At 44.3% G+C, this 10,297-nt stretch overlaps 1 protein-coding gene across 1 annotated transcript in view; it reads right to left on the reverse strand.

The window, feature by feature from the left end:
• Window positions 1-10,297, reverse strand: part of syde1 (synapse defective Rho GTPase homolog 1) — a 32,269-nt gene that overhangs the window by 8,911 nt on the left and 13,061 nt on the right. The window contains exons 2-9 of the mRNA XM_071924128.2: window positions 7,232-7,506; window positions 4,053-4,560; window positions 3,164-3,499; window positions 2,529-2,724; window positions 1,158-1,330; window positions 704-829; window positions 295-383; window positions 22-159 (exon numbers count right to left, since the gene is read on the reverse strand). Coding sequence (XP_071780229.1) covers window positions 22-159; window positions 295-383; window positions 704-829; window positions 1,158-1,330; window positions 2,529-2,724; window positions 3,164-3,499; window positions 4,053-4,560; window positions 7,232-7,506 — 1,841 coding nt within the window. The remainder of the gene's footprint in view (window positions 1-21; window positions 160-294; window positions 384-703; window positions 830-1,157; window positions 1,331-2,528; window positions 2,725-3,163; window positions 3,500-4,052; window positions 4,561-7,231; window positions 7,507-10,297) is intronic.

A 10,297-nucleotide genomic window follows, 5' to 3' on the forward strand; every position in this document is an offset into this window, starting at 1 on the left:
GATAAATAGCTAGATATTTACCTTCAGTCCTCTTCTTTCTATCTCTGCTACAGTTTTCTGGATCAGTAGAGGGATTGGAGATGTAGATCCTTCTTTCTCCACTAGATGGTGCAGCTCCACCCCAAACACACTGGGAGGCACCGACACATCGCTGCTGGGCTGGAGGAGGGAAATTATTATTATAAAGGAAGTTTTTATTATTATTATTGTTATTGCTACTACAACTGGCAGCAGTAGTAGTCGTAGTATTAGTAGGAGTAGTAGTAGTAGTAGTAGTAGTATTACTGTGTGTACCTGTGTGTCCCATTGTTCCCGTAGTGACAGTTTGACGTACAGAAGACCTCTGGGCTCCAACTTCACACACAGCTGCTGACTACGGCATCCTGAGAGAGAAACATAGACACAGACAGAGAGAGAGACATAGAGAGAGAGAGAGAGAGAGAGAGAGAGGGAGAGAGAGAGTGACAGAGAGAGAGAGTGACAGAGAGAGACAGAGAGAGAGAGAGAGAATAAGGGTCTTCCTCAGTTTGTGTTCTTGAGCGTTTTCATACTTATTAAATATGTAAATGAAATATGAAAAATTATAACGAATTAACATTAACATAACTGGCAGTGTTAGTGCCAGAGCTACAGTACGGTAAGTATTACATGAATAAATAATGATAACATCATGATAAAATCATAATACTTTAATGTAATGCACCTTTAAAGAGCGGTGGGATAGAGACTCCACCCAGACAGCAGACTCTGTTCCTGGTTGGACCGCTTGACAGGGAAGCCTGGCTCTGATTGGTCCCTGATTTAGCCCCTCCCACTCCTTGTGGATTGGCTGGAGAGAGATGGAAGATGTTACAACCTCTATTCCAATACAACTGAGAGGTTTCTAATTGAGGCTGAACATATATTAGAAGTATTTAGTAGAAGTTGTAGTTTTAGTAGTAATAGCAGTATAGTAGCCTAGTAGTACTACTACTAGTAGTAATAGCAGTAGTAGTAGTAGTAGTAGCAGTGGTAGTAGTAACAGTAGTAGCAGTAGAAGTAGTAGTAGTAGTAGTTATTCTAGTAGTAGTGATACTAGTCATATTAATAGTATTAGCAATAGTAGCAGTAGTAGTAGTGGTAGTCGTAGTAATAGTAGTGATATTACTAGTATTTACCTGCAGTACCTGGTGTCAGTATTACCAGGCGGAGCTGCTTGGCTCTCTCCAGCTCCAGGTGGAAGGCGTGGTTTAGCGAGAGGGCGGAGCCTCGCAGCGTCAGGAGGGCGGTCCTCGCTCTCGTCACCCCGTCTATCTGGATGGCCAGGAAGACTTCCTTACTGCACTCTGACCTGGGGCGAGAGACAGAGAGAGAGAGAGAGAGAGAGAGAGAGAGAGATGAAGACAAAACTGATATCTACTTATTTATGTTTTACTTATAGTCATCTGTTGATTTGTATAATATTACAATATACTGCTTTGGCAGCACTGGTTTTCTTCCTGTCATGCAAATACAGCAAATCTGAATTGAATTGAGCTGAACTGAGACAGCAAGAGAGCAACAGAGCCATATAGAGAGAAAATTCAATGCCACAATATTCAGTTCAAATACTGTATGTGCTATTCAGCCTCCAGGTGGCACTGTCAGCATATAAGTCAGCATTTAGTATGTAGTTGTAGTAGGACTAGTGGCAGTATAGCAGCAGTATCAGCAGTAGTAGTAATTGTAGCAGTGGTAGCAGTAGCACTAGTAGTAGTAGTAGAAATAGTACTAGTAAAAGTAGCAGCCTTCATCAGTTGGTGTCAACTAGTTTTATCTTGTGTTAGTTGGTGTTAACTGGTGTTAGCTAGTTTTATCTGGTGTCAACTAGTTTTATCTGGTGTTAACTAGTTTTATCTGGCGTTAGCTAGTTTTATCTGGCGTTAGCTAGTTTTAGCTGGTGTTATCTGGTGTTAGCTAGTTTTATCTGGCGTTAGCTAGTTTTATCTGGCGTTAGCTAGTTTTATCTGGCGTTAGCTAGTTTTAGCTGGTGTTATCTGGTGTTAGCTAGTTTTATCTGGTGTCAACTAGTTTTATCTTGTGTTAGTTGGTGTTAACTGGTGTTAGCTAGTTTTATCTGGTGTCAACTAGTTTTATCTTGTGTTAGTTGGTGTTATCTGGTGTTAGCTAGTTTTATCTGGTGTCAACTAGTTTTATCTTGTGTTAGTTGGTGTTAACTGGTGTTAGCTAGTTTTATCTGGTGTCAACTAGTTTTATCTGGTGTTAACTAGTTTTATCTGGCGTTAGCTAGTTTTAGCTGGTGTTATCTGGTGTTAGCTAGTTTTATCTGGCGTTAGCTAGTTTTATCTGGCGTTAGCTAGTTTTAGCTGGTGTTAACTAGTTTTATCTGGCGTTAGCTAGTTTTAGCTGGTGTTATCTGGTGTTAGCTAGTTTTATCTGGCGTTAGCTAGTTTTATCTGGTGTTAGCTAGTTTTATCTGGTGTTAGTTGGTGTTAGCTGGTGTTAGTTAGTTTCAGCTGGTGTCAGCGGTCGTGACGTTGTGTTTGTACCTGCTGGTCTTCATCTCCTCCAGGCCCAGCAGATGGACGGTCAGTAACCCAGTGACCCGCTGGGCGCATCGCGGCAGGTCAGAGCCCACGTACAGCCGGAAGGAGCTGACGTCGCATGCTGTTTCCTGGGACGCCGCAGGGGGAAGAGCCTGTTGCCGTGGCAACAGCTCAGGGGAGTCCCCGTCGCTAAGGTAACCTGAAAACAAAACATTTACATTTTACATCCTAGTCATTTTGCTGACGGTGCTCGCTCACGTCTGTCTGTGTCAGTCTGTGTTGCTCAAGGGCACATGGCTGTTGATGTGCGACGACACAGATCCTCTAACCATAAGGTCAAAAAGGACGGAGACAGAGCTGTATGAAAAATAAACCAAGTTTTCAACCAGGCAGGCAACAAGAGCAACCAGCTGAATTCAAGCTAAGAAGAAATAGTGGAATCTAAGAATTCTACTCTACAGCAACAACTCTAGAATGTGTTCAGGAAGAACATATGAATCACAAAATATGAAAAATGACAGCAATGTCTGTGTTTACCAGTTTGACCAGAAGATTGCCCTCTTTCAGATCATCTGAGGGACTGAATCACTTCCACTACACTGTTATAAATATATCTAAATATAACTGCATGTATTTACCTCCTTTACTAGCAGAGCGCCCTCTAGAGGACCGTCGGAGCGGTCTGGCCGGAGGGGCGGAGCTATCCAGATGATATCTGCTGATCACGTTCTGATTGGACAACGATGATGACGCTGCGTCCTTACTGGTCGATGACCCCTCATCCCCGCCCCCTCCCCCTCTGCCATCGTTTCCATGGCGATGAGCACGTGAGGAGGAGCGAAGGCTGAGTTTGCGTCGGAGTTCAGGAAGTTTCTTCATTTTCAGAGACAGTTTCCTCACTGTCCCCGGAGACCGCAACCTGTCAATCACACTGCCGGACACGCCCCCTTTCTTCTGGGAGGCGGGGCTAGACTCTGAGGGAGGGGAGTCTGAGAGAGACACAGAGAGAGAGAGCAAGAGAAAGAGAGAGGGAATCAACAGAAAAATCCTTTTTTCTAACTTTCTGAAAAGTGGCTGGAGTTACGATGTTTCAGCAGAACTGAGAGTGTTTTTAAAAGTGTTTTAAAGGTGGATTTCCACTCCAGTGAACAGCTTCATATCAAAACTAAACTTTTTACAACCAAATCTAACTAGTCTCCATGTTCATAGGTCCCTTTAAATGCCCCTTTTTTCATTTTAGATGAAATGCTAAGATGCGGCCTGTCAGTCTAATAGTAGTACTGTAGTAGTGCAGTATTACTGTGGTATATGCTTTGTCAGATACAAGGAAACATGGTATTCCATTTGAAAATGTATTGGTGGTGGTCATGTAGCACTGTAGTACAGTAGTAGTCCTGTAGTAGTACTGTAGTAGTACTGTAGTAGTACTGTAGTAGTACTGTAGTAGTACTGTATGCTGGCCAAGTTGAGGTCATTCTGTGAACGTATTTTCCCTGTGACTTCTCTGACTTCCTGTCATCTTCCTACCTGTGTTTTCTGCTGTGATGTCATCAGTATGGTGGCTGATGTTTGGATTGGCGCCTTCCGGTGGACAGTCGCTGCTCTGACGCTCTGCTGACCCCGCCCACGTTCCTCCTGGCTCCACCCTCGTGTCTCCCGGCCCCGCCCTCCTCTGCGTCCCCCCCTCCTCCTGGTCGTCTCTCCTCCTCCAGACCTCCTCCTCCTCCTCCCTCCGTGGAGCTCCATCCTCCTCCTCGGGGATCGGGTTGTACCAGATGTTGCTGCCGCTCTGCTCCTCCGGCCCGCCGGTCTCGTCCGCAGCCTGGGACTTTCCCGACGACAGCACCCAGGCTCGGCTGCTGCGCTCCAGGCTCTGCAGGTATGACCGCTGGCCAGACAGCTTGGCACTGCCAGAGGAGGCGGGGGGGTCGGCCATGCCCCCTGCTGGCTGGGAGGCTTCCTGCAGGGGAAGACAGGGGGCGGCGCTCAGATCCCAGTCCAGACCAACACACATCCTGTCAGCATGCTGGTCCGCCTAGGAGCACAACAACAAGGAGGGGTCAAACTACTAGGAACAGGACAAGAAGGAGGGGTCAAACTAAAAGGAGCCAAAAAAGGAGATGTCAAAATACAAGGAGCACAAAACAAGGAGGGGTGAAACTACTGGGAGAAGGACAACAAGGAGGGGTCAAACTACTGGGAGCACAAAACAAGTAGGGGTCAAACTACTATGGGCACAAAACAAGGAGGAGTCAAACCACTAGGAACAGGACAAGAAGGAAGGCTCAAACTACAAGGAGCACAAAACAAGGAAGGGTCAAAGTACTAGGAGTAGAAAAACAAGTCGGAGTCAAACTACTAGGAACAAGACAAGAAGGAAGGCTCAAACTACTAGGAACAGGACAAGAAGGAAGGCTCAAACTACTAGGAGCACAACAACAAGGAGGGGTTAAACCACTAGGAGCAGAGCAACAAGGAGGGGTCAAACTATAAGGAGCCAAAAAAGGAGGGGTCAAAATACAAGGAGCACAAAACAAGGAGGGGTGAAACTACTGGCAGCAGGACAACAAGGAGGGGTCAAACTACTGGAAGCAGAACAACAAGGAGGGGTCAAACTACTGGGAGCAGAACAACAAGGAGGGGTCAAACTACTGGAAGCAGAACAACAAGGAGGGGTCAAACTACTGGAAGCAGAACAACAAGGAGGGGTCAAACTACTGGGAGCAGAACAACAAGGAAGGGGTCAAACTACAATGAGCACAAAACAAGTAGGGGTCAAACTACTAGGAACAGGACAAGAAGGAAGGCTCAAACTACTAGGAGAAGAAAAACAAGTCGGGGTCAAACTACTAGGAACAGGACAAGAAGGAAGGCTCAAACTACTAGGAGCAGAACAACAAGGAGGGGTCAGACTATAAGGAGCCAAACAAGGAGGGGTCAAAATACAAGGAGCACAAAACAAGGAGGGGTGAAACTACTGGGAGCAGAACAACAAAGAGGGGTCAAACTACTGGGAGCAGAACAACAAGGAAGGGTCAAACTACAATGAGCACAAAACAAGTAGGGGTCAAACTACTAGGGGCACAAAACAAGGAGGAGTCAAACCACTAGGAACAGGACAAGAAGGAAGGCTCAAACTACAAGGAGCACAAAACAAGGAAGGGTCAAACTACTAGGAGAAGAAAAACAAGTCGGGGTCAAACTACTAGGAACAGGACAAGAAGGAAGGCTCAAACTACTAGGAGCAGAACAACAAGGAGGGGTCAAACTACTAGGAGCACAACAACAAGGAGGGGTCAAACCACTAGGAGCAGAACAACAAGGAGGGGTCAAAATACAAGGAGCACAAAACAAAGAGGGATGAAACTACTGGGAGCAGAACAACAACGAGGGGTCAGATTACTGGGAGCAGAACAACAAGGAGGGGTCAGACTACTGGGAGCAGAACAACAAGGAGGGGTCAAACTATAAGGAGCCAAACAAGGAGGGGTCAAAATACAAGGAGCACAAAACAAAGAGGGGTGAAACTACTGGGAGCAGAACAACAAGGAGGGGTCAGACTACTGGGAGCAGGACAACAAGGAGGGGTCAGACTACTGGGAGCAGGACAACAAGGAGGGGTCAGACTACTGGGAGCAGAACAACAACGAGGGCTCAAATTACAAGGAGCCAAACAAGGAGGGCTCAAACTATTACGAGCACAACAACAAGGAGGGGTCAAACTACTGGAAGCAGAACAACAAGGAGGGGTCAAACTACTGGAAGCAGAACAACAAGGAGGGGTCAAACTACTGGGAGCAGAACAACAAGGAAGGGTCAAACTACAATGAGCACAAAACAAGGAGGGGTCAAACTACTAGGGGCACAAAACAAGGAGGGGTCAAACTACTGGGAACAGGACAAGAAGGAAGGCTCAAACTACAAGGAGCACAAAACAAGGAAGGATCAAACTACCAGGAGAAGAACAACAGGGTGGGGTCAAACTACTGGGAGCAGAACAACAAGGAAGGGTCAAACTACAATGAGCACAAAACAAGGAGGGGTCAAACTACTAGGGGCACAAAACAAGGAGGGGTCAAACTACTGGGAACAGGACAAGAAGGAAGGCTCAAACTACAAGGAGCACAAAACAAGGAAGGATCAAACTACCAGGAGAAGAACAACAGGGTGGGGTCAAACTACTAGGAGCAGAACAACAAGGAGGGGTCAAACTACTAGGAGCACAACAACAAGGTAGGGTCAAACTACTAGGAGCAGAACAACAAGGAGGGGTCAAACTACTAGGAGCCCAAAACAAGGAGGCGTCAAACCACTGGGAACAGGACAAGAAGGAAGACTCAAACTACTAGGAGCACAAAACAAGGAGGGGTCAAACTACTAGGAGCACAAAACAAGGAGGGGTCAAACTACTAGGAGCACAAAACAAGGAGGGGTCAAACTACTAGGAGAACAACAAGGTAGAGTCAATGATCATTAGACTGATATGATAAAAATATAATAACAAAAATTGGGGCCTGAAGCATCATGTAACAGTTCAATAACTTTTGTCCCATAAATATAATAACATATTAACCAGGAAACTATGAAAATATGCTCAATATACTGAGAACTGTAGCTACGTATCCCACAATTCTTTGTGTTTCATGCTATGACAGAAAATAACTCTGTACATCATCAGTGGGAGTTGCGACCATGCAGTGCTGTACCTTGTCCTGTGCCAGTCTCTGGCTCCAGGCCCGCACAGGTGCATCCTGGGAGTTTCCAGACGGACGGTCCTGGTCGGAGGGTCCGGGGGCGGAGCCGGGGGGCTGGGAGGGGGGCGGGGCCTGCCGCGCCCACTGCTGTTTCTTAGCAACCGTGATGTGGTTGCGGGGGGGAGAGGGGGGTTCAGGCTCCGCTGTCGTCAACGGCAATGACGATGATGAGGGTGACGATGGTGATGAAGAACTCTGAACGACCGAGTCAGACTTCCCCGAGACGTCTGGATGAACACACACACACAAACACACACACACACACACACACACACACACACAGCTGTTATTATCATTCTCATGGTTGGATAAAAGCCCTTATTTGGTGTCAAGATATTTGGAGAGAGTGAGAGAGAAGGAATTCAGGGGCGAGTTATTTTGTGGTTCTCTCTCTCTCTCTCTCTCTCTCTCTCTCTCTCTCTCTCTCTCTCTCTCTGTCTCTCTCTCTGTCTCTCCCTCTCTTTCAGATTCAGATTCAGAAAAAGCTTCATTGGCAGGACTCAAGTAGTATTGAGTGTTGCCAAAGTATATTACAACAGTACAGGATAAAATAAGGTACAAGATGAATATAAGAATTATAGTTATTGTCTCTATTATAGTCTCTCTCTCTCTCTCTCTCTCTCTCTGTCTCTCTTAGTTAATTTAAATCCACCACACTTTAATAGCATGAGAAGACACACACACACACACAGTCGGTCAGTTCCAATAACTGTATTGGTATTGCCAAAGCATTTCACAAAATGGAAAATTTCAAAACTAACAAACAGTTCATCTCTCTCTCTCTCTCTCTCTCTCTCTCTCTCTCTCTCCCTCTCTCTCTCTCTCTCTCTCTCTCTCTCTCTCTCTGACATCCTGGACATCTGGATTTGTCTCCTCCAACATTCTGTTCTTGTCTTCCTCTACCCCGCTACAGCTGTGTGTGTGTGTGTGTGTGTGTGTGTGTGTGTGTGTGTGTGTGTGTGTGTGTGTGTGTGATCCTCGTGACAGACAGTATGCAGAATATCTAACCTAGCCGCAGGCTGCATGAATACACCCTCTGTGTGTTTGCATGTATGTATATGTGTGTGTGTGTGTGTGTGTGTGTGTGTGTCCTATGTTTTGTGTCCTCTGTGATAATAGATTTTTGTGAAAACTGCTTATCTGCTGTTATCAAATGAAGAGATTAAATTCAGTAATTTCATTTATTTTAACCTGACTGACCTAACTACATCACCAATATAACGACCTAACTACATCACCATCATAATGAACTAACTACATCACCAACGTAATAACCTAACTACATCACCAACGTAATGACCTAACTACATCACCAATGTAATGAACTAACTACATCACCAACGTAATAACCTAACTACATCACCAACGTAATGACCTAACTACATCACCAATGTAATGACCTAACTACATCACCAACGTAATAACCTAACTACATCACCAACATAATGACCTAACTACATCACCAACATAATGACCTAACTACTTTACCAACATAATGACCTAACTACATCACCAACATAATGACCTAACTACATCACCAATATAATGGCTCAACTACATCACCAATATAATGGCTCAACTACATCACCAACATAATGGCTCAACTACATCACCAATATAATGGCTCAACTACATCACCAATATAATGGCTCAACTACATCACCAACATAATGACTCAACTACATCACCAACATAATGACCTAACTACATCACCAACATAATGACTCAACTACATCACCAACATAATGACCTAACTACATCACCAACATAATGGCTCAACTACATCACCAACGTAATGACCTAACTACATCACCAACGTAATAACCTAACTACATCACCAACATAATGGCTCAACTACATCACCAACATAATGGCTCAAATACATCACCAACATAATGACTCAACTACATCACCAACATAATGACTCAACTACATCACCAACATAATGACTCAACTACATCACCAACATAATGGCTCAACTACATCACCAACATAATGGCTCAAATACATCACCAACATAATGACTCAACTACATCACCAACATAAAGACTCAACTACATCACCAACATAATGACCTAACTACATCACCAACATAATGACTCAACTACATCACCAACATAATGACTCAACTACATCACCAACATAATGACCTAACTACATCACCAACGTAATAACCTAACTACATCACCAACATAATGACCTAACTACATCACCAACATAATGACCTAACTACATCACCAACATAATGACCTAACTACATCACCAATATAATGGCTCAACTACATCACCAATATAATGGCTCAACTACATCACCAACATAATGGCTCAACTACATCACCAATATAATGGCTCAACTACATCACCAATATAATGGCTCAACTACATCACCAACATAATGACGCAACTACATCACCAACATAATGACCTAACTACATCACCAACATAATGACTCAACTACATCACCAACATAATGACCTAACTACATCACCAACATAATGACCTAACTACATCACCAACATAATGGCTCAACTACATCACCAACGTAATGACCTAACTACATCACCAACGTAATAACCTAACTACATCACCATCATAATGGCTCAACTACATCACCAACATAATGGCTCAACTACATCACCAACATAATGACTCAACTACATCACCAACATAATGACTCAACTACATCACCAACATAATGGCTCAACTACATCACCAACATAATGGCTCAAATACATCACCAACATAATGACTCAACTACATCACCAACATAAAGACTCAACTACATCACCAACATAATGACCTAACTACATCACCAACATAATGACTCAACTACATCACCAACATAATGACTCAACTACATCACCAACATAATGACCTAACTACATCACCAACATAATGGCTCAACTACATCACCATCATACTGACCTAACTACATCACCAACATAATGACTCAACTACATCACCAACATAATGACTCAACTACATCACCAACATAATGACCTAACTACATCACCAACA

The sequence above is a fragment of the Centroberyx gerrardi genome, chromosome 20 (genome assembly GCF_048128805.1).
Source record: "Centroberyx gerrardi isolate f3 chromosome 20, fCenGer3.hap1.cur.20231027, whole genome shotgun sequence".
Classification (NCBI taxonomy): Eukaryota; Metazoa; Chordata; class Actinopteri; order Beryciformes; family Berycidae; genus Centroberyx; species Centroberyx gerrardi.